At 55.4% G+C, this 23,085-nt stretch overlaps 1 protein-coding gene across 1 annotated transcript in view; it reads right to left on the reverse strand.

The window, feature by feature from the left end:
• The window catches only part of Padi1 (peptidyl arginine deiminase 1), a 32,008-nt gene continuing 8,923 nt past the window's right edge, over positions 1-23,085 (reverse strand). Inside the window, exons 2-16 of the mRNA XM_052177910.1 lie at positions 17,933-18,113; positions 17,010-17,082; positions 16,195-16,256; positions 14,909-15,023; positions 14,690-14,815; positions 13,554-13,726; positions 13,360-13,463; positions 12,301-12,424; positions 11,893-12,000; positions 10,537-10,688; positions 7,100-7,244; positions 6,212-6,305; positions 4,834-4,913; positions 3,584-3,709; positions 1-978 (exon numbers count right to left, since the gene is read on the reverse strand). Of these exons, the coding sequence (XP_052033870.1) occupies positions 745-978; positions 3,584-3,709; positions 4,834-4,913; positions 6,212-6,305; positions 7,100-7,244; positions 10,537-10,688; positions 11,893-12,000; positions 12,301-12,424; positions 13,360-13,463; positions 13,554-13,726; positions 14,690-14,815; positions 14,909-15,023; positions 16,195-16,256; positions 17,010-17,082; positions 17,933-18,113 (1,897 nt within the window). The 3' untranslated portion in view covers positions 1-744. The remainder of the gene's footprint in view (positions 979-3,583; positions 3,710-4,833; positions 4,914-6,211; positions 6,306-7,099; positions 7,245-10,536; positions 10,689-11,892; positions 12,001-12,300; positions 12,425-13,359; positions 13,464-13,553; positions 13,727-14,689; positions 14,816-14,908; positions 15,024-16,194; positions 16,257-17,009; positions 17,083-17,932; positions 18,114-23,085) is intronic.

The following is a 23,085-nucleotide window of genomic DNA, read 5'->3' on the forward strand; positions in this document are numbered from 1 at the left end:
CTGGTCCGACCTTCCTGCCCACCCACACCCACGCTTGCAGGCTTCACGGGGGCCTCCCTGTGCCCGGCAGCATCTTCCAACAGGAAGCACCAGGCTCATAATTAAAGGCTGCCCCGACATGTAACGAGCAGCCTGCAGAGGTCGGACTGGATGGAGTTGGGCATTAGAGGGGCTTTTGTGCTTGCCCGCTTTCAAGGATGGAGTTTTCCTGCCCTCGCTTGCCTACATTTGAGCTGACCGGTGCCAGAGGGCCATGGCCTGAGGTCCTTTGGGAAAAAGGACACCCCAAATCTTCCTTTTCATCTTATGCAATCCAGAAGTCATATGAAACCACGGTGCTTTTGCCGCCAAGGGTCCTGGCATAGTGGGCATTTCTGAAACAGTTCCAGAACTATTTTTCTCAGCCTGCAGAGAGGCTTCAAGAGAGACAAGGGGGTGGGGTGGGGGAACAGCTCAAAGTGGGGCGTGGCTGTAGAGGCCACGCCTTGAAAAGGCTCAGCTTCGGATCTTGACGCTCTTGGGGGGCTTTGGCTGGGAAAGAGAGAGGGAAGAAGTGGCGATAGTCTCCTGGGCAGGACCGAGGACTCCAGAAACGAAGAAATGTGTGGCCCTTCCGGAGCCCAGCTGACCACAGCAGCCAGCCCGCTTTCAGGCCCCAGGAGGGTGGAGGCTGGTTTGTGGCCTCCCCTTGCCCTGGGACTCCCATCATCTGGGAAGCAAGGGTGGTGGTCGCCCCGGGCAGGCTCAGGGCACGGAGTTCCACCACCTAAAGGTAAAAGGTTTCCTCCGCACGTTGGTGCCACAGTGGATCTCTCCGAGCAGCTGGTGGTAAAAGAGAAAGTCGTCGATAAAGACGCAGCGTAGGCCCAGCGGCTCCAGCAGGGAGCGCACCTTCTCCTCCAGGCAGCAGCGGCCGTTGATGATGGGCCCGAAGGGCTTAGGGATGCCCAGGTACTTGCCGAGGACCACCATGTTGACCTGCAAGAGAGAGGAAGAAGGGCCCCAGTGGCTGCGGATGCGCGGCACCTCAGGGCTCCTTCTGGGCTCAGGCTCTGCCGATCCATCCTCTGCAGAACTAGGGATTGGTCGGGAACTAGGGTCTAAGATGGGGGTGGGGTATGTGCCCATTATGATTTGGGAGTCATAAGCAGGAAGATGGTGAGTCTGAGGCCAGCCTGGGCTACATAAATAAAACATATCTCAAAAAAAATACACACACACACACACACACACACATATCTCAAAAAAAATACACACACACACGCGCGCGCGCGCAGGGTCGAGTTATCACAGAGAAGGGAGCTTCAGTTGGGGAAGTTCCTCCATGAGATCCAGCTGTGGGGCATTTTCTCAATTAGTGATTAAGTGGGGAGGGCCCCTTGTGGGTGGTGCCATTCCTGGGCTGGTGGTCTTGGGTTCTATAAGAGAGCAGGCTGAGCAAGCCAGGGGAAGCAAGCCAGTAAGAAACATCCCTCCATGGCCTCTGCATCAGCTCCTGCTTCCTGACCTGCTTGAGTTCCAGTCCTGACTTCTCTTGGTGATGAACAGCAGTGTGGAAGTGTAAGCTCAATAAACCCTTTCCTCCCCAACTTGCTTTGTGGTCATGATGTTTGTGCAGGAATAGAAACCATAAGACTGTATGTATATATATGAGGTAGGGATGTTTCCCGCCTTAACAAACAAGGCTTGGTTAATGGTACCAGTGGCAGTCTGCTTCCCCCCAGTGCTTTCTTCCATCTCTTGTCATATTGTAACAAGGATGTTCCAACCAGAGATTAAATATGCTAAATGTCCTCACTGTTAGGTCTCAAACTCCGGACAAATGGTCAGCTGAGGTGCCTTTTTAACCTATCAAAGCCGATCTGGCCGCCAGGTTCTCCCAGCCTCCCTCAATTCCTACCCGTTACAGGGTCCTCCTGGCTGGCACACCCCAGCCCCTACCCTGAACCCCTCAGCCCAGGGACTAGGCCACCCTTTGCTCTATAATCTAGCCATTTGGGTTACTCAGCCCCCTTTTTGTCTACTCTTTGTTTTCCTGGCTCTGTCTGTCTTCCTTCCTCTTCTCACGTGACCCAGCTCAGGGTCATGGTCACTCGGGACTCTCCCAGAGATCCCTGCCCCTGGCTCTGCGATCCCTTTTATCTAAAATCAAAACGAAACAAAAAACAAAAAAAAAACTCCCTTTTTTTTATCTCCCCCATATCTAGGAGCAGTCATATCCTCCCGTGTGTGTGTGTGTGTGTGTGTGTGTGTGTGTGTGTGTGTTCACTCACTAGTGTGGCGACACAGCTTGCCCGGCCGTTCATAGCATCCTGCTAGTCCTCAGCCCTTACTGAGAATCCGTGTACTCCAGAAACATAATCCCTAAATCTCGCAGCCTCCCCTCTGAGGTTGTGGTTCAGACAGGTTAAGTAACATTACCCAGGTCACAATAGCGTGTTCCCCACTTCCTAGGCTGGAGGGTACATGCTGGGGTGAGGGTGGGGTTGCAGGAAGTCCAAGGGCAGGGAAAGGAATAAGAAGCCATGCTTATGCCATGGTCAGGACGCTGCTAAGAGTTCGAGGCCAGCCTGGTCTACAAAGTGAGTTGCTGTTACACAGAGTGACCTTGTCTGAGGGGTGGGGGATGTGGGGAGACACAGCCCATGGGCTTTAATCTCAGCCACACCCAGAGGTCCTTCAGTGTCCAGATGCAGAGCGGCCATTAGCACGTGTGGCTGTATAGGTTAAAATCGCTTCCTGTCTCTGGTTGTTTTCTGCAAGCCACACCCGATGTCATCCCGATGACTTAGAGGATGACCCTGTCACACTGCAGACTGTCACCTCAGCAGGGCAGGCTGGAGCAGAAAGCACAGCTTCAAGCAACACTGATCAGCGAGGAAGGATTTTACCCGCCTGGCACTCTTGGTTGTTACAGGAGGCCAGAGATTCGGTTAAACACCTTGTGGTGCCCAGCGGTGGGAGGCTCAGGGGTAAAAACTTCTGTTTCTGAAGAACAGGGGTCCTGCCAGCCCGGAGACTGGACTTCAGGGACATCAGGGAACCTAGGTACCCCTTCACTCCAGCCTGCACACCCCTCCCCTAACTTGATTCTACTCTGGTCTTGTCCCAAGTTAAAGGCACAATAGAAAAGGGGGGGTCACTTCCCACTCCAGAGCCCACCTCTCATTGACAGCCTCACCTGTACATAGTCCTTCCTGACAGGAATTGTGCTGACTGGCTGGCTGCTTTGATAGCCTCGCTCAGACCTCGCCTAACTGAGGGCTCTTGGCCTCCCCTGCCTGTCGGCTGCCTAATGGTTACTATTTGTTCTGCCTGCCTGCTAGTGAGCCTCTGGACAGAAGGCAGAAGCATCCCTGTCTCCCTTTCCATTTAGAAAGCGAAGGCTTCTTTGGGTGGGGCTGGCTTCCCTACTGTGGGATGTCTCGTAGCCCTCCCAGATGCTGCCCACTGGGTGCCAAAGACGCCAGCTCACAGTGGCCATGAGCGACGCCCAGGAGCCGCATCTGCCCCGCTTAGGGTCTACTGACGCAGCTGCCTCTGTATCCGCTTGTCCTCGTTCCCCGCCCCCAGGGACCCTCACCATGTCAGGAAAGAAGGCTTCGGCGTAGGCTCCCTTCAGGTAGAAGAGCTGCGGAATGTCCACGATGTCGCTCTCAGTGAGGCCCAGCTCCCGCTTCAGCACCTCGCGGTTCCAGTCGATGCATTCCTGTGGAAGAGGGAGGCCGTGGGCCAAGACAGAGGACGCTGAGTGCGCTGTGCCTGCGTGCAGCTCTGAGCTCCCGGGCCTTTCAGTGGCTTTGTGCAAACAGATTCACAGATGTCCGAATTGGGGAAACTGAGGCTCAAGGCAGCTCACCTAACTGCACAGAGCTAGGGAAAGTCGAAGTTTGGTTCTAAATGACCCTGTCACTTGATTATTATTATTATTTTCTGGTTTTTCAAGACAGGGTTTCTCTATATAGCCCTGGCTGTCCTGGAACTTACTCTGTAGACCAGGCTGGCCTCGAACTCAGAAATCGTTGATTATGGATTTTTAAAAATTATTTTTTTATTTTATGTGTAATGGTGTTTTGCCTGCCTGCGTGCCTGTGTGCTGTGCGCATGCCTGGTGCCAGCGAGGCCCAGAAGAGGGCGCCAGCTATCTTGGAACTGAGTGGCAGATGGTAGTGATTTGCCATGTGGGTGCTGGGAATTGGACGTCAGTCCTCTGGAGGAGCAGCCAGTGCTCCTATTTTAAAATTGTGGCGCATGCGTGGGTACGTACGTGCACGTGTCTATAAGTATATGTGGATTCCTGGAATCAAACTTAATCCATCAGGCTTGGGTGAACCACTTTGATGAGCCCCTGTTATTTTAACATATTGCCCCAACCACCATGCGGCTAATATTTCTGCTAGCCCCAGCCATCTAGGTAAAGCCCGTCCGTGGCTTGGTGCAGAAAGGCCAACAGGCCTCCTCCCTTTACTAGGCCCAGCATCACACGCAGCAGGCACCATCTTTAGCGTCTTTGGTCAGCCATTTCCCTTCCTAGGCCTGTCCCACCCGATCTGTGCACAGGGCCCCTGAGGACCCGGTATCTCTGCCTCTTCCATTCACACTTCCGGAGTGAGGGTTTAGATTCACTTCTGTGGAAATGAACTGCACCCCCCAGAGCCAGGCAACCCCAGGAGCCTGCTGCGGCCTGAGTGTGATTAGCCTGTCCCCAAGTCTGCCAGCCCCTGAGGACAAGACTCATTCCCACACCCTCAGAAATCTATAGAACAAACAGAGGCCAGGTCCTGTCCCCCACAGGCTGGACACTGCCACCACCCAGCCTCTGTCCTGCCTCACCTGCACATGCTCACTGTCCCTCCTGAGGTGCTTGTCGGCTAAGATGTCGTTGATGCTTCTCTTTGCCTTAAACCTGAGGCCTGTGGAGGACAGACTGTGTGAGTTCAGGGACACAGGCAGACTGTGCATGGCTCAGGGACACAGCCTGGAGCCCCCAGGCCTGAAGAAGGCACAGTGCAGGTCAGCGGCTCTGACAGAAATAGGTTGGGGAAAGAGAAGGGCCAGACGCTGAGAGGCTGAGAGGCTGCTTCTAGTTGTAGTGAAGACCTGGTGAAGACTCAGAAATGCTGGGGAAGGCCCTGGGGCTCCTCACAGCTTAATTCCTAATTGAACTTTAAAACCATCCTGGTGTGTGTGTGTGGAGGGCGTGTTGTAAGATATTTCCTATCCATTCATATTGAGGCAGTGAGAGGCCAGTGATTGGAGGGGGAGGGAAGGAGGAGCTATGGAGAGAGACAGACCTAGGAAGAGAGGAGGAGGAGCTAGGGAGAGAGGCAGAGCTAGGGAGAGAGAAGGCGGGCTAGGGAGGGGCTAGGGAGAGAGGCGGAGCTAGGGAGAGAGAAGGAGGGGCTAGGGAGAGGGAAGGAGGAGCTAAGGAGACAGGAGGAGGAGCTAGGGAGAGAGGCGGAGCTAGGGAGAGGTGTGGGGGCACACGAGTGGGAGGAAGGAGAAAGATGCGTGCCAAGATGGAATCAGACATAAATTTACCTAAAGGTTAGAAATGGGAATAAGACTTTTATCATTGTAAATTGGCATCTTGTAATTGGGAGCTTCATATACATAAATGTGATTGGTTAAATATTTAAGTTTAAGAGTCACGCTTTACCGGGTAATTGGAAGGAGTGGGTGCAGGGCAGGAGCGCAGGACTCCCACCAGAGACTTAACTGAGCCGCATTGGCAGCAGCCTTGGCAGGAGCTTGAGAGTTGCGGCTTGACCCTGCCAAAGAGATCGCGCCGCTGCTACAGACCTGAGATTAACACAGCGGTGGCCGCAAGAACCATGCTGAGCAGGCTCGTTGTTTGTCCTGCAGTTAGGGGCGCAGGAATGTGTTGGGCCATTTTTTAATTAATTACCACTACAGGGGGTTATCATTTTCAATTAAGAGAGTGAGAACCGAGGTCCTAAGAGTCAAGAGCACCCTCGGTCCCGTTGACCCCACCTGCAGCAAGGGTTGAGCCCATTTGAACCCAGATGGGACCCGTGCATCTCTCCCAAAGCCCAGTCTAGGAGCTACACTGGCATCGAAGGATGGGGTGGCTCTCTGGCTCCTTCAGTACCTTCTTTGCCCCAGGGCAGCAGTGGGAACACAACCAGGGATGGTGAAGGAAGGACAGGATCCCCATGAGGTGACAGGTGACACAGCCTCAGGCACTCACCATCAAACTGCTGGGCCTCTCCGAAGCCCTCCTCCTTCTTCTCCTGGAACAGCTGGAGACAGGCACTGGGGCTGGCCAGGAGTAGCCGGAAGCCCTGTCACAGAGGGGACAAATGGCTCAAGGCATGGATCCGGTTGAAGCCAGAGACCTCCAGGACAGTTCAGGAGCCTGAATGTGCACTGGGCTCTGTCCTTCCACCCCACCCACCGCACCCCTGGCTCCTGCCCGCAGGCTTTTCCCCACACTGGTCTCCCTCCCCGGAGCCCTGCTCAATTCCTGCCTCCCACCTAATTCAGATGTGTCCCTGCTCCAGCTGTTCACTGCTCCTCCCCTTATCAGAGCTCTCGCCACGCTGGGCCACCATGGTACCTATGTCCCTGATGTCTGAGGGCCACTTTCTCCACAGCCCTTTCCACAAAGCAGTGGGACTCTGTGGTCAGTGTAGAAACCAGAGCCCGCACCTGTGTACCATCCTCCCTGGCCAGCATTAGACTCTAGGAACCTGAGTGAGGAGGGCAGAACCCTTCTGAGCCTCAGTTTTCTTACCTGTAAAATGGAGTCAATAAAAGGGCCTGTTGGAGGGTTACATGGCTAAAAGTGTGTGTGAGTCTGCTGTATAGTGCTTGAGTCATTTTTCCAACTCTTGCCTGACCCTTGGAGTGGTCTGGGTCTGAAAGGACCAGCAGGAAGCACACATGTCCTCCTGGCCCCGAGGCTTTTGACTCCTCCAGGAAACACTCCCTGATTAACACAGCCTAAGCCCCATGCACGCTGACCCCAAAGGACGGAGCTGGTGGCACTGCCCCTGTCCTGAGCCACCCCATCAGGCCAGATGGGGCAGAAGTGACTCGATTGGAAGTCTGTGGGGTAGGGGTGCAGGGGTCACACCTTTTGGTCAGAGGTGGGCACGAAGCTCAGAAACTCATCCACGTGGCCCACGGAAAGCCAGTCGGAGTAGAGTTCCACAGGGGCCTGCACCTGCTGGGCCTGCAGGAAGTCGCGCACCACCCTGGCCATCCGCCGCCCGCTGGACCTGGCAGGAAGAGACGCTCAGTCAAACTCCTTATGTCCTTCCTTGTAACCTCTGAGTGGGTCCTTTTTTTTTTTGTTGTTGTTTTGTTTTGGTTTTGGTTTTGGTTTTGGTTTTGGTTTTGGTTTTGGTTTTGGTTTTTTTTCGAGACAGGGTTTCTCTGTGTAGCCCTGGCTGCCCTGGAACTCACTCCGTAGACCAGGCTGGCCTCGAACTCAGAAATCCACCTGCCTCTGCCTCCCAAGTGCTGGGATTACAGGCGTGCACCACCACCGCCCGACTGAGTGGGTTCTCTTTATCAGAGGGGAAACTGAGGCTTAGAGAGCTAAGGTGACCTTGGCCACACTGAACTAAGGTGACACCATCTTGGCCACACTGCTGAGAAAAGTCAGGGCCACAGTCCACCCATTACAGGCCTGGAGATTTGAAGTCAAAGCTGAGGCCATTGGGAGCAGAGGGTGGGAGGACGTCCCAAGAGAAGAGAAGCGGATGCCACTGGTCAGGGGTCAGGTGGAACATGACAGATGCAGGCCAGACTCAGGGGTCAGGGGTCAGGTTTGGCAAGGGGGCAGAGCTGGTTCAATTAAAGACTTTTGAACCCAGCCAACCACACCGTGGAGTCTGAAAAGATAAAAGCCCATCTTACTCACTCCAGAGTGTTGAGTCACACGCTGCCTGGGGCATTTGGGGTTCCCCACTGCCCAGCTCCCAGACATTCCTGAGATGAGAGCTACCATTTCCTAACCCTTTACCCAGGAGGGTGCAGCAGAATCTCCTCCCGGATCTCCCCATGTAGTGTGGATGTGGCTTTGAACTCCTGCTCCTCCTGCTTCCAGCTCCCAAGTGCTGGGATCACAAGCAAGTGAGACCACAATGGGTTTACACAGTGCTGGGGGTTCAGGCGTGTCACCAACTGAGCGCCTCCCCAGCCTTGGGCTTCCGATCGCTGGCCTTGAAACCCTTAAGGTCTGGTCCCGACTTTTCTCTGCTGTGTGGCCCAAGCTGTGTTCTTGGCTCTCCGAGCCTTAGTTTCCCCTCTAGGAAGAGGACCCACTAAAGACTTGTTTTATTTAAATAAAAAGATCCTGTTCCTGACAGACTGCCCAGTTTAAGGCTCTCAGACCTGCTTCCTGTGGGGAGGCTCCGCCCTAAACAAGGAACACCACCAATCAACCCTCCTCATCCTCCGCAGCCAGCGGGGACCGTCCGTCCTCCATGGGTGGCCGTGGTGGTCTGTCCCTCTCCTTGATGGACATTGCAGACTTCAGCCCTTATGACCCATCCAGAGGGAGGCTTTCAAACATCCCTCCTCGTCTCCGTCCCATCTCACCCCCAGAAACTGCCTGGCTCCTGCCTGGCTCCTCCTTCTGACTTATCCACAGCCCGCTGTCCACCTGACCCCACTCTGGCCCTGACCCTCTCTGCTCCACGCATTCTGGTCTCCTGCTGTCCCTTGAACTTACCAGATACATTCCTGCCCCAGGACCTTTGCACCTACTCTGCCCTCCGGCTGGAATCACATACCTCTCTCTCCCCATGGCCTCATGGCTCCCCTCTTGCCTCTTCTGGGGGGAGGGGTGTAACTCAAGTCTTGCCATCTTTCTCTGAGATTTGGACAAATGGAAGCCAGGTCCCTACTCCCTTCATAGCTTCTTTGTTCTCCGTGGCACTGGCTACCACCTGGGATATTACTTGCCTGGGTCTCACCCTCTGCTGCGGTGCACACCCTCCCAGGGCAGGGGCCTAGGGCTCTGAGCTGTTCCCTGCTGAAGCCCCAGCCCCCCTCACGTAGTCTCTGCTTCAGAAACACTGGTGAGTGATGCAGGCGCTTTGGAGCGGCCGTGTTCCAGATAGTCCCCTGTCTGGAGGCTTCAGAGGCGGCTCAGTGCTTGTCTAGCATGCGTGAGGTCCTGGGTTCAATCCCTGGTACCACATAGACAGGGTGTGGTGGTACACATGGTCCTTACGGTATCTGAGACGCAGAGGCAGGGGGATCCTTGGCTGTGCTTTGAGTTTGACGTCAGCCAGGGCTACATGAGATTCTGCCTCAAAACATTAAAAAAAAAAGTGCATAATTTATAGTGACCGGAGCTTGCCGCAGGCGAGCATGGGGAATGCGCAGACGATGCTCCTGCTTGGAACTGTGGGTAGAAGGCGGGAATCACGTTCTTATGTCTGCTAATTCAATAGTGCATGGGCCGCTTTGAAGGCCATCTTTGAAACTAATGAGAAGCAATTCAGCAGGTGCAGAGCCACGCTCTTCCTAAGAACCCTCTCCCACCCTCCTTTCTGGGGGCTGAGGCAAAGAGGAGATGGTCCGAGCGCCCGGAGATTCATCTCTGCATCATAACCAAAGATACCACCAGGGGGCAGACTTGTTCAATGGTCTGAGTGGAGGACCCAGGGCAGCCAAGAAAGGATCTAGTTTGTTGAACTTGGCATAAGTTTAATACCGCTTGCAGTCCTCAAGATTATCCTGAGTCGGTGGTGGTGGCACACGCCTGTAATCCCAGAACCTGGGAGGTAGAGGCAGGTGGATTTCTGAGTTCCAGGCCAGCCTGGTCTACAGAGTGAGTTCCAGGACATTCACAGCAACACAGAGAAACTCTGTCTTGAAAAACCAACCAAGCACAATGTGTGTGTATGTGTGTGCACGTGTGCACATACGCAAATGCCAGAAGCCAGACGCCTACATCAGGTGTCCTTCTCTATGGCCCCCACCTTATTTTGGGGGACAGAGTCTCTCACTGAACTATTACTATTTCAACTAGGTTAGCTGCCCAGGGAGCTCCAGGGAGCGTCTTGTCTCTGCCCCTCCCACCAGTGCTGGGATTACAGACGTGGGCTGTCAGGCCTGGCTTTCTACATGGCTACTGAGGTTTCAAACCCAGACCTTCACGCTTGCCCCCTGCCCACTAAGCCATCTGGCCAGCCCCAAGTGAGAGGGCCCATTTTTCAGCTAGAGAAAATGAGGCAGGGGATAGAAAAGAAACTGTTTATTTAAAATGCACCAGGTAGATACCCACGCATGTCAGGCAAGCTCTATCAACAGAGCTCACCCCCAGTCTCAGACGTGCTGGTTTAGATTATGCTTAGCAGACTCTGGGCCACTAATTTGACCCTGAGACTTTGTTATCTTTGGGAAAGTCATCCCCATGGCCGGGAGGGCGTCTCCCAGTCTGGACTCGGTGACAGTCATGCCATGGGTTCTGGAGAGCACCTCTCAGTCCAGAGAGCCACATCACGGGGAGCTTACTGAATCCTCCCCCACCCAACGCCCTTCCCAGCCACTCACTTGGGGAAGCTGCCACCGATGAGGATTCGGCCGAGGGGGTACTCTGTGTTGCCCACCCTCACCGGCGGGCTCACATCCAGGTTGCCGAAGGAATCCAGGCCAGAGGCCCCTGCGAACTCGATCTCCCGGGTCACATATCCAAAGTCAGGACCCTAGAGAGGCGCCATCAGAGCCCCCCAGACAGGAGGGTCAGGGGGGAAGGAGCCAGTCTAGCGGACAGGGACGGGGGCAGGGGGCACTGGATAGCTGCTCCCCGGCTCTCTGCTGAAAGCCTGCTTCCATCCAACCCTACCATGCCCCGTTCTACACTCTGAACAGATCAAGTCACTGCCCGGAGGAGAGCAGAGAGTCACCAGGTCCTTGGTCAAGCAGTGTATGTTTAAGGAACTCACAGATAGACAGTCAAGGAAGACCGACCTTGACCAGGAAAGGACGGGAGAATGGAGTGTGTAAGGACTGGGAAGATGGCTGCGGAGGAAGGCAAACTCCTACCACATGAGCGTGAGGACCGGAGTCTGGTCCCCAGCATTCTCGGGAAAGCCTGGGGTGGTAGCACACACCTGCCACTCCAGTACTGAGAAGTGGGGTAGACATGTGTGGAACTCTGGGACTTACTGGTGAGCTAGCCTGGGCTAAGTGGCGAGTCTCAGTCCAGTAAGAGACATCATCTCACGAAAATAAAACAGATGGCTGCTGAGGCCACACACACACACACACACACACACACACACACACACACACACGGGGGAGGGGGAAGTACACCACACAACCACACGTTAAAACTCGTGAGCAGCTCAGGACTCCTGACACACTCTTCAGGAAAAGGAGACCTTCAGAAGCCTACACAGGGAGCCAAGAAGAAAGCTGCCCCGTGGCCTCTTAGGGAGCAGTGGCAGAGGGGTCACAAAGGCTCCCCGGTCCCCACAGACACTCGCTCTGCAGGAGGAAACTTGGGGCCCACGAACCCACAGAAACTAGGCCATGTCTGGAGAAAGCGCAGCCAACTGTCAGGAAGGAACCGGCCGGTTAGGATCGGTGCACCGCTTCCCCCCGCTGCCTTACTGACTTGGACATGCTGCTTAACCTCTCTAGCCTCAGGGTCCTTGGTTGTCGTGGGAGTTGGCTGTCGTGGGAGTGGGTGTCTATTTGTTTGTGATTTGCATGTGATCTGCATGCGATTTGCATCTGATTTGCATTCTCAGATAGCCCCTCCTTCCCCCACTCTCCAGGCTGCTGTCCCTGCCCACACCGGTCTCTGGACCCTAAAGTTCCACCAGGGCTTCCAGGAGAGGAGCCATCAAAAGCCTGCCCCTCCCCCACTTCCCCCATCCTATCCCTGTGTACTTGGCCACACACCAGGATCTTCTTAAGGGCGAAGTCCTTCAAGCCTCTGTTTCTCGGGGAATCAAAGACCACAGGGAAGGATTTGTGAGGGGCGTCAGTGTAGCCAAACTCCATCTCATCCTGTGTGAGGAAGACAGACCTACAGCAGGACTCCTCAGGGGGTTTCAGGAAAGAGGACCCCAGAAAGGTCACTACCATGACCTGGGGAGGACACGGGCCCAGGGCAGGGAGGGCAGGAGAAGGCTCCAGGGCTCCATCCAGGAGACCTGTCCCAGAATCAGGATGTCTGGACAAGGCAGGAGAGATTTCTCCTGCCGGGCGATGGCTCCCCAGGCTTGGCTGGGAGACGAATCTGAACCCCTACACCCTGGCCACCCACCACCGGTTCACGGTTCTCCTCTGGGTCAGCCTTGCACCCACCTGGATCCAGCGATCGTTGCGATTCTCTACCCGGGGACAAACCACTAGTTTGCAGTTGGCCTTCATGGCCAGGTGGGACATATCTTCCAGGAACTTGTCATTGCGGCCATGAATATCTATCACGCTGCAAGGACAGTGACAGCGGCTGGGACCGGAATCCAGTCGTGCCAGGCCCGTGTTCCTGAGTTCTGAGCTTCAGATCTATCCCTACCTCGGGGAGGCTAGAAGACTTGGGGGAGGAGGGGTCGTGTCCTTAGACCACATCAGATGACCAGTACATAAACGGGGAAAAGCCAGGCTCTGGAGCCCAGGGCCAGGGTTTCTGAACCAACCCAGGCAGTCTGGGTGGCAGTCAAGGTGATCCAGGGTTGATGTCACTGACGGGATGTCAGTAAGTGGGCTAGCCTGGTCTTCTCAGAGCAGAGTGACCGGGAAGTACTCTGAGCAGATAGGAGACTGGGACAGTCCTGGTTCCGGGCAGGCAGACGGATAAACCCTGCTTGGCCACACCTCGCTTGAATCTGCATCTCTCTCAGTGGGCCTGTCTGCCACTGCTACCTGTGATATCTCAAGGGTTGGCCAGCAGAGGCCACCAGATATCAGGTCATAGTGGGAGGCCCACGACAGCCAGAATGGGACAGACTCATACTGGACTCTGTGGCTGGGTCCCTAGATCTTCAGAAGATGCAGACGTGACCAAAGAAGGACGAGGCCAGGTCCCTACAGTCCCTAGCACAAACACAGGGCTCAGTTCTACCACCCAAGGTCTCATGTAGCAGAGGCTAGATTTGAACTCCTGATCTTCCTCCCTGTACCTCCCAAATGAAGGACTGCAGGCCTGCACCACCATGCCTGGCTCCAACATCCAAACTGAACTCAAGGTGTCTGGGCCATCGGACTTGGAGCTGGTGCTGGTGGCTGCTTCCTGACCCCCGCTGCAGTCCTGTGGCAGCCTGGGGCCACAGGACACCATTCCTGAATGAGGGCTGGCCGGCCACAGGGCAGGATTGCTCACTGACTTCTCTGGTTTTGTCAAGGTGGGGCGGAGGGGGGGCTCACCTGCACACATAGAGCTCCAGGGGCGGCTGGGTGTTGGGGGTCATGATCCAGGGGGCCACTCGGAAGGTCACGCTGTCCGTGAAGACTGACACCTCGGAGAGGGGCTGGGGGTGGGGGGAGGAGAGCTCAGTGGTTTTGTGAGTCCCTGGGTTCCCCACACCTCTCGCCCGACACAGTCCTCCTACTGAACTTACCCGTGTGTCCACCAGGCTGACACTGAGAGACAGCAGCCCTGAGAAACTGGCGTCGGGGAAGGTGAGCCCTTCCACGAAGAACTGGATGTCCCTCTCGCCGGGATACCGTTCCACGTCATAGGAGCTGTGACGGGGCCCGAGCACCTGTTTGTAGTTGGAGAGGGAGGTCCCACCTAAGGAGAACAGGGTCAGGCCGATGTGGGGACAGGGTTGGGGCTGGCAGGCCAGGAGGACAGGAAACCTGTGTGTGTGTGTGGGGGGGGGGGGAATCTGGGGAGCTCTGTTTCAGTTCCCTTCCAGCTCTACGATGCAGAAGCTGTGTGACCTTGGCTCAATGGCTCAACCTCTCTGAGCCTCAGGTGAATATAGAAGAATTCACCTGAGGAAAGTATTTGAGCCAGGCAGTGGTGGCGCACGCCTGTAATCCCAGCACTCTGGGAGGCAGCGGCAGGCAGATTTCTGAGTTTGAGGCCAGCCTGGTCTACAGAGTGAGTTCCAGGACAGCCAGGGCTACACAGAGAAACCCTGTCTCGAAAAAAACCAAATCCAAAAAACCAAACAAAAAAAGAGAGAGAGAGAGAAGAAAAGCATCTGACCCAAATAAAGATGATGAGGACCTAAATGTCTGCCCACACTCAGTGCTTATAAACACATTATGCCAAATAAGGTACATGGACTATTACACACCCACAAAAAAGCAATGCCGTGACCGTGCGTGCCGCACAGTGGATGAGCCTCCTTGGTGGTGTCAGAAGGTAGTGGGAGTGGCTTCTGACGGGGAAGGGTTTTCATGTGAAATGATTAAATATACCACCACTGAAGGCGCCCCAGTCCCTTAAAGTCGCAGATTCTGATTAGGAAACTCCAGGTATTTAGCCACGATTTGAAGCCAGGACCTGGGTCCCAGCCTCTAAGGTTCCTGCCCCTCCCTGTCAGTGCAGACCGGCTGGCTTGAAGTGCCAACAGGTCATATGGGGCTAAGGGTGGGAGGGACCTTGGTACCCAAGAAGCCTGGCTTGGAACTCTCCCTCTATCCGACTCCGCTGTGTGTCAGTTTGCACAGTGTCTCGACTGTGTTTGGGCCTCAGTTTCTCCCTCTGTGGGGAGGAAAGGTGTGACAGGCCACAGCCACTCACCCCGGGCACAGAAGACCTTCAGTCTTCTGGAATCGGACAAGGACGCCTTCAAGACCAGCTTGTGGATCTCAAAGAGCTCATCAGGGCCGCCACAGCTCAGCACCATTGGGGACATGTCCTGCAGGTCTGGGAGAGTGGCCTTTGAGACAAAGTTTCCAACAACAACCCAGATCACCCTCCTCCCCTCCCTCCTCCCCTCTCATGCCTGCTGTCACTCACCCTCCAGCGACCTCAAATGGCTCGCATGCAGGTCCTCCCTGGACCCGTAGGTATCTCTGTCACAGTTTACCAATAGGATGGCCCCGGATCCCCCGGAGCCCCAGCGCCAGGTTTTCTGTGGCACACAGGAAGGCTTGGGTTAGTTAAGCCTGGGGATTCTGGGAAGGAGACTAGACAGGGCCTGGGTTGGCTTAGTGCTTAGCCCAGAAACTTCTATATTCTGGGTTTGCTTAAAGATTTAACGGTGGACCATGAGCCCGGGGAGCAGAGCTTTCTGGAAGGCTCAGACTCAGAAGTGGCCATTCTTGTGTGGTGGACACCTGCAGGAGCACACGCAGTGGTTGGGCCCAGCACACGCAGTGCAGAAGCAGGATGATGTCACCACGCACAGAAACGGCACAACCCGAGACCCACTCTGATCTCCACAAAGATGGTGCCTCCGTTCCCGGAGTCTCCTGGGCCTGACATGCACCAGGGTCTTGCAGGTCCTTCCAGGCTGAGGATCAAGATGGCCGACTCTGGAGTCAGCACTGTCTCAGATACCCTCGGCCTTTTCTCCATTTTGCAAGAAAGCAAAGAGAAGCTCTGGGAGGGAACCCTTAGGTTCTGGTTAGTGTTCAAACCCAGGTCTCTGGGACCATGCAGGTCCACTGTTTGCTTCTGTGGAGCTCTATGGCACAGGTGCCCACCCCTCTGAGCAGGTGCCACCCTGTGCCAAGGTCCAAGACACAGTTTCATTGGAGGCCCCAACTACAACTCCCTCAAGCAACGCCGTGCAGTGAATAACCGGCACAGCCACTCAGGTGTCCTGCCCCACCTTGTCCAAAAGGCTCGAGGTCCAGGCTGCCTCTCTGGATCTTTCCCTACAAATTAAACCTCCCGCCCCTCTGCGACAACACACTTCTTGTGGGATAACTCATTCTCCTCTTTGTTCTTTGTGGCCTAGCTGTGGCTGAATACCACAGCCCCCTCTACCAGAAGGACATTGTTCCGTTATTTGACAACCCTCGTGAAGCACCTGCTGTGTGGAGAGGCCCAGACCCAACCCCCTGAACAGAAGCTATACAGCAAGCAGAATAGGACAGACCAGAGAGGGTAAGTGTCTCCCCAGTAGTCACACAGCATGTCTGTCCCATCAGCCTCAGCTACTGCTCACTTGAGCCAGTTTGGCCATCCTTCCATGGATAGAACAGCTCCTGCTCTTCTAGAAGGAGGGCTGTCTGCTGCCAAGATCACCCAGGTCTCTGCCTGCCAGCTCCACACTCTCGGGGTATCCAGGGTCTCACCTTGTCACCAGAGCCTTTCTTCACCTTGCCTGTGCGGCCCGTGTCGACGTCAAGGGACACATCTGCAAAGGGCAGACAGGTCACCTGTCGCTGGACCTGGGATGGCCCAGCTGGCTTGGCTCCCACCCCAGCTGAGGACCCGGAAGCCCAGCTCTGGACACTGAGGAGCCAGTGTGCTCTGGGCTCTGCTTAGCGTGTCATTGGCAATTCTGGTGTCGGAGGAATACAAATCGTTGGTACTATGTGCACTGGGTGACTATTCTCTGTACAGCCCTGGCTGTCTTGGACTCACTCTGTAGACCAGGCTGGTCTCAAACTCGGAGATCCACTGCTTCTGCCTCCCAAGTGCTGGGATTAAAGGTGTGCGCTACCACTGCCCGGCTGGGTGATCATGTCTTAGAGACCCTGGGTTTCTATGTCGCACGCAGGGGACCCTTAACTGTAGCCCCTGGGGACCTGTGACCAGGGTCCGACATCTTCAGAGGATGCTGCCGTGGGCTCTGGCTCTCCAAGAGGCTCTTGGCTCTCCATGGTTCTAAGTTGGGTCTCAAGACCCAAAGCCACCTTTGACAGCCCACAGCTGGTCCCCGTGTCTCCCCCAGAGACAACCCAGAGACAACGGGACTCCCATGAGGAAGCCCGATCCCTCATGGGTCTCGATCCCTACGGTCCTGGAGATGTTTGACGTTCCCAAGAGGCCGAGCGAGGGGTGAGACGGGTAGCTGAGGCTTTCCCCTCTAAGGCCCCGCAACCTTCAGTCACCTCCGCCACATCCGATAGCTACCATGTCCACAGCGGGCGGGAGCAGGACTCACCAACAGCAGTCAGGTAGAGCACACTGTGTGCCAGGGCGGCAGCCTCCTGTGACTCAAAGTACGATACCTTCACCTGGGGAAGAAAGAAAGTCAACCCTGAGAGAAGGCAGGGCAGAGGACAAGGGGGCCACACCTACAGCCCGGCTTTCAAGTTAGAGACTCTGGGCCCTGGGTGGAAGTGAAGCTATTTGGCGATTGTGACCTTTGGGTGCTGTTCCAGGGCCCTACACAGTTTAAGAAGAAGGAGGGCTACAAAGTCAGGCAAAGTGACTCCAGGACATTCTGAGGAGATGAGAGAGACAGGCAGAGAGGGGCTACTATTCCAATGGCCTAGGTAGCTTGACCTTCCTTGGTGTTTGTCATCCTCTGTAGAGACGGAATGACCGGCCTGGTCCCACAGCCACAGTGACTTTTGTTAAAGTCCAGGCTCCCACCCCTCCCCCACTCGCCCCATGCAACCACCGGATCCCTTCCAGGGAAGGTTGTCTCATCCTGCAGTCATCATGTGCAGAGCCACACACAGGTCCCAGCTTGCTCCAGCATGGAGAACGCACCGGGCCAGCAGTTGAGGACCAGTCTGTTATTTGACAACCGCTGTGTGGGGGAGACCGGGGACCAGCTGGGAGCTGTCAAAGGTGGCTTGCTGGATACATGCGGAGGCTTGCGTGGGTGTGCTGGGGCCCTGCCTGAGAATATACAAGTACGGCCATGCAATCCTGCGTGGGGAGCACAGGGGTTTAGGGGCAACTGCAGGGAGTGAGATAGAGGTGTGTGGATATGAAGGGGGACCGGGTGGTGTCAGGGTGCTGTGTGGTGTTGGGGTGATGGTGAGATGGGTCTGGGTCTCTGTGGCGATGTGTCAGGAGATGGCTGGGCATGGGACACAAGCCACCTCCCCCACCCCAACTCTGGATGTTACTTACCTTGAGGTCATGTAAGTCCTTACTGACTGTGTCTGCCACCACCACCACATCCACATTGGCATCCAGGGGCCAGTGGGCCCGGCCCGCGGGCTCTGCCACTCGTGAGGGATCGTAGACCATATAGATCTTCACCTCAGAGCTCCCAGACACCCCAAAGGTCTTGGCGCCTTTGGGCACATCGCTGCAGAGAGGGAGGGAGACAGAGACTGAGGGGTTCAGAGAGTGGTCAGGTGAGGTCCTGGGACGGCACCCCTCACCAGTGGGGCTGGGCACCCCTGCCTCTAAGTCTCTCTGCTTTAGCTTCTGGTTCATGAAGACACCAAGCTGTCCTACCCCAGGACCTTCATAAAGCTGAAGGCCCCCTACCCCTGCACATACATCCACAAGGGTCAGACCCCGGGCTTTGGGGCTCTGTTTAAATGTCCCTCCCTTTCAATAACCCTCTTCAGTGGTTAGGGTTAACTGTCAACTTGAGAGCATCTAGAATGATCTGGGAGTCAGTAAGATGGTTCAGTGGGTAAGGGGGCTTGCAGCCAAGCACCCTGGGGGATCTGAGTTCAGTCCCCCAGGCCCAAATGGCAGAATGAAAGAACCAACTCCTTCTGCTCTCCGTTCATGTATGTGCACAGACATGCATGAATATACCTTTTAACGTGATTGTCATTGATGTGGGAAGACCCATCTTAGTTGTGGGCGGAGCTGAGCTGAAGCATGCATTAATGACTCTCTTGGAATCCGTCTGGTAGTTTTATCACAGCAACAGAAACACCCACCCTGTCCCTCTAGTTAAGGCCGAGTCACCTTCCGCCCTTCCCAACTTTGCCCACCAGGCATGCCACCGTCCAGCTGTCCAGCTAGCTCAGTTCCTGAGGGCAGCGAGTTTGCCTAGCTTGCTGCTGGATCCTCAGTGTACATGCAGGGCACCCAGGAGATGTGTGGGAAGGAAGGGAAACAGTCCCGTTTTCTGCCAACCCCCAGGGCTCCCTGAGGCCCTTCTGTACCGGAGTCGGGGGGCGGGGGGCTTCTCTCTGTCTGCCCGAGGAGCCTCAGAGCTCTTAGCTCTGGAGAGATAAGGAGTCAATCCGATGGACCCCTCAGCTGCTGGACCGCCTGTTGGGGTCCTTCCACAGCCACACTTCAGATGGAGCAGACTCAGGCTTTGGGGCACCCAGGCCGAAGCCAGCAGGGGCCTGCTGGGGAGATGTATTGTCTATTGACTTGAGGAATACAAGCTGTCTACCTGTGACAGGCACTAGCCTGGGGTCAGGCGCCACAAAGCTCTCCTCCCTGAGGAGACATCAGAAGCAGGGGTCACAGGTGTCAGTGTTCAGGGCTCTACCCTGAACACTGTCTCCCGGATGACGAAGCCCCTGAAGACAGGTCGCCTCACAGAGGTGCCCCTGACTACACATACAAGATGAGAGGTCTTTTCTCTTATTCTCCTGCCTCTGCCCTTTCCTGGGCCACTGAGAATCCATCCAGGCAAGCCTCTGGAGAAAACCCTCCCACAGCCCCCTACAGAGTCACTCTGTCCCCACCACAGTGATGATGGCCACAATTCAGTCCCACTCTACCAATGAGGAGAGGGCTGGAGCACCACAGGCCTCCCCTGACCACCCTCAGAGCTTCCTCCAGCTGCAGTCCCGTTACCATGGAAACCACACACATCATCACCACCACCACCACCACCACTACCACCACTACCACCACCACCACCACCACCACCACCATTTCTTCCAGGTGTCCTCATCCTTTGATTTAGAGTCCTGTTGGCCACTAGCGACAGACCTACCCCCACAATGGCTGTGGACCATCTGAAGCCTGACCCCGTGGCTCCTGCCACGCTGACCCCATGAACCCCGTGGCTCCGGCCCCCGGGTGTTCCTTGATCCTCTCTGTCCCAGACTTGAGCCCATCAAATAACCAAGGATGACCTCGGACTCCTGAGCCTCAGGCCCTTGAAGTGAGTCGTTCGGATGTCAGCATGGACAGTGTTCCAGCCCTCCCTGTCGGCTGTCACTATGACCTTGCCCCTGCTCCAGCTTCCTGGGGACCAGCTCCCCGCCCTGATGACCCTAGTTAACCATGCTTCCCACGTGGCTGCCTGCACCTGGCTGCAGGCATCTCTCTGGGGTCCCACACACTGTGACATTACTAAGGACCCACCTGCTGTGAACAGACCATTCCTGAGTCCCAGCATTCCCATGCCAGGCCTCAGTCCCCTGGGCCTTCCGCACCTGGCCCTCTCAGCCTTCAGAGCTTCAGTCCCAGGGCATTTGGGGCTGAGCTTACCCTCTGCCAGCTGCCTGGCATCTCCGGCAGGTGTCCAGACCGATTCCCAACTCAGTCCCTGAGCTGTGTGCTAGAGATGAGGATGGGTTGTCTGGATGTGTGGCTGCTAATCCTGCGTGTGACCGTTGACCCTGACTGTTGAACACTCTGTCTGTCTGCCTGTCTATCTCTGTCTCTGTCTCTGGAAACTATTGCTACCTTCCCTTCTCCCCAAGGGCAGGTCACCTGTGTATCACCTGTACCTTATCACACCTAGCCCCACCCAAGCCTGTCTCTGACCTGGACGGGGGTGTCATCAGTACCCCACCTTCCCTTCTCCCACATAACCAACTCATGTGCACCACAAACATCACCCATTTTGATCATTTCACTATCACTGCTCCCTTCACTATCCTGTCTGTTGGGACCCTCTACTGACAGCTCCCGCCCCTCCCCCCACGACCTCTGGAGCACACCTCCACCCAGGCGGCAGCCTTCCTTCCTACCCTGGCCACGAGAGTCAGAATCGCTACATCCCCAGAGCCAGCTCCCTTTCCCTTTTTGCTTGAAACAGGTCCCCAGCTGGCTGCAACCCCCCAGGCTCTGTTTGCTTCTCCCACGACCCAGCCTCAACAATGTATCCCTTGCTACCCCGCCCCCACCCCCAGGTTTAACAGCTTTCCGGGGGCACTTATATGCATACGCGGTTATTGTAAAACGTATCAACACGAAGTATATCCTACACCGGTCACACTGTACGCTACCCTCATTGGTGCGTGCCTTGTGAAGGCTCTAAAGCCCATTTCCCTTCACTGGAGCTGGCTGCGGCTGCAGTTCACACCACGATTTGGCCAAGCAATGGTGTCTGTCCCAGGTTGATCATTATACCACCAGTAAAGCCATTGTCATTGAATCTGATGCCTGACTTGAATGTGGGTTGAGATGTGCGTGAAGCGGAGGGGCGCGTGCGTGCATGCTGGCGTGCGTGCGGACGGTCGTGTGGGTGCCCGCACAAGTGCCCAATATCTCCCGTTCCTTCAGGACTTGAGCAACTTCACAGAGTCAGTGTTGGAAGCAGTGGTTTAAATGAGCATGCCCTCTGATCCCCAGCTGGTAGAAGAATTAGGAGGCGGAGCCTCGGGGCGGGCCCCGGTGAGGTGTGGCCTCGGAGGGGTGTGGCCTCGGGGAGGTGTGTCCCTAGGGCTGGACTTGGAGCCTTCTTTTCTTTTATTTTTTTATTTTTTATTTTTTTGGGAGGCTTCTTAAATCCAGGCTTCTTAATTCCAGGTTCTCTCTTCCCTCTCTGTCTTCTGCCCGAGGATCAGGCTGTAAGCGCTCAGATACTGCACCAGCACCAGGCCTGTCTGTACGCTGCCATGCTCCCTGTCCCGGATTCTAATGCCCTGAAACCAGGGGCCCCAACTTAAACACTTCCTTGTATAAGGTGCTTTTTGTCATGGTGTTTTATCACAGCACCAGAAGACAGAAAGACCCACCTTTGATTTCAGGCTAATCTTTCCGTAAGGATGCCATATGCCCGCCTACCCACCCTCCCAGCTAGAGACCAGTCAGTGGCTTCCCTTGAGAGGCAACTACGAGCAGAACGGGCCTTCGGGGCCCTTCTCTGGAGGCATGCAGGGGCCTATCCAGCTCAATCCCGGTGGCTTCAAGACTCAGACCACCCTCACCCTGTTGATGTCAGCGGCAGGCGGTCAGCAAGGTCCCTGGGGCCCAGGCAGTGTTGCTACAGCTATTTCTAGTGGTGCCCGAGAGAGGCGGGTTTTGCCAGGAGGTACTGTGTGTCCTTGGATTCTCATTCCGTTGGCATCCTGGCCCTACCCCTCCCAGAGCCTCGGGCATGGGACTGGCACTACAGGTCCATGGATGGGCCATAAATTAAGGGACAGACATGCGTGGGAACGGGAGTAAGCCCAGGAGGTCCACAGTGGGTTCTGCTTCCGGTACTATTACCCATAATGCCTTTCTGCGAGGGGTCTCTTTCTGGGAAGCTCCTGGCAGTGTCAAGTCCTGGCACACTTCCCCAGTCTTACAGTCAAAAGAAACCTCTTCCTAAAGTGTGTGACAGGACAGGCGTGGTGGTGCAATCCCCCAGTCTAAGTGCTAGAGAGGCAGAGGCAGGCAGATCTCTTGAGTTAAAGCTAGCCCCAGGCCAGCTGAGGCTACATCGTGAAACCCCATCTCAAAGAGGGCGGGGAGGAGCCAAAGGGGATGCACTGGTCAGGTTTGTTTTTTGTTGTTGTGTATTTGTTTGGTCAACTCGACACAAGCTAGGGCTATTGAGGAAAAGGGAACAGCATTGAGAAAACTCAGATTGCCCCACAGTCAAGTATGTGCGGCATTTTCTAGATTCATGGTTGATGTGGAAGGACCTAGACTATTGTGGGCAGTGCCATCCTCTGGGCTGGTGGTCCCGGGTGCTATAAGAAAACAGTCTGGGGGCTGGAGAGATGGCTCAGTGGTTAAGAGCACTGACTGCTCTTCCAGAGGTCCTGAATTTAATTCCCAGCAACCACATGGTGGCTCACAACCATCTGTAATGGGATCCGATGCCCTCTTCTGGTATGTCTGAAGACAGCTACGGTGTACTCGTACACATACAATAAATAATTCTAAAAAAAAAAAGAAAGAAAGAAAAAGAAAAAGAAAATATAAAGTCTGAGCAAGGCTAGGGGAGCAAGCCAGTAAGCAGCACCCCTCCATGGCCTCTGCATCAGCTCTGGTCTCCAAGTGTCTGCCCTGAGCTCCTGGCCTGACCTCCTTCAGTGACAGAGTGTGGCCTTGACCAGCAGTCTATAGGCAGCTCCTCACAGTCGTCCCTGTAACTAGAAAACAGTTCCTCTTGCCAGCCTGTGGCAAATAAA

This window comes from Apodemus sylvaticus, chromosome 3 (assembly GCF_947179515.1).
Source record: "Apodemus sylvaticus chromosome 3, mApoSyl1.1, whole genome shotgun sequence".
NCBI classification, from domain to species: Eukaryota; Metazoa; Chordata; class Mammalia; order Rodentia; family Muridae; genus Apodemus; species Apodemus sylvaticus.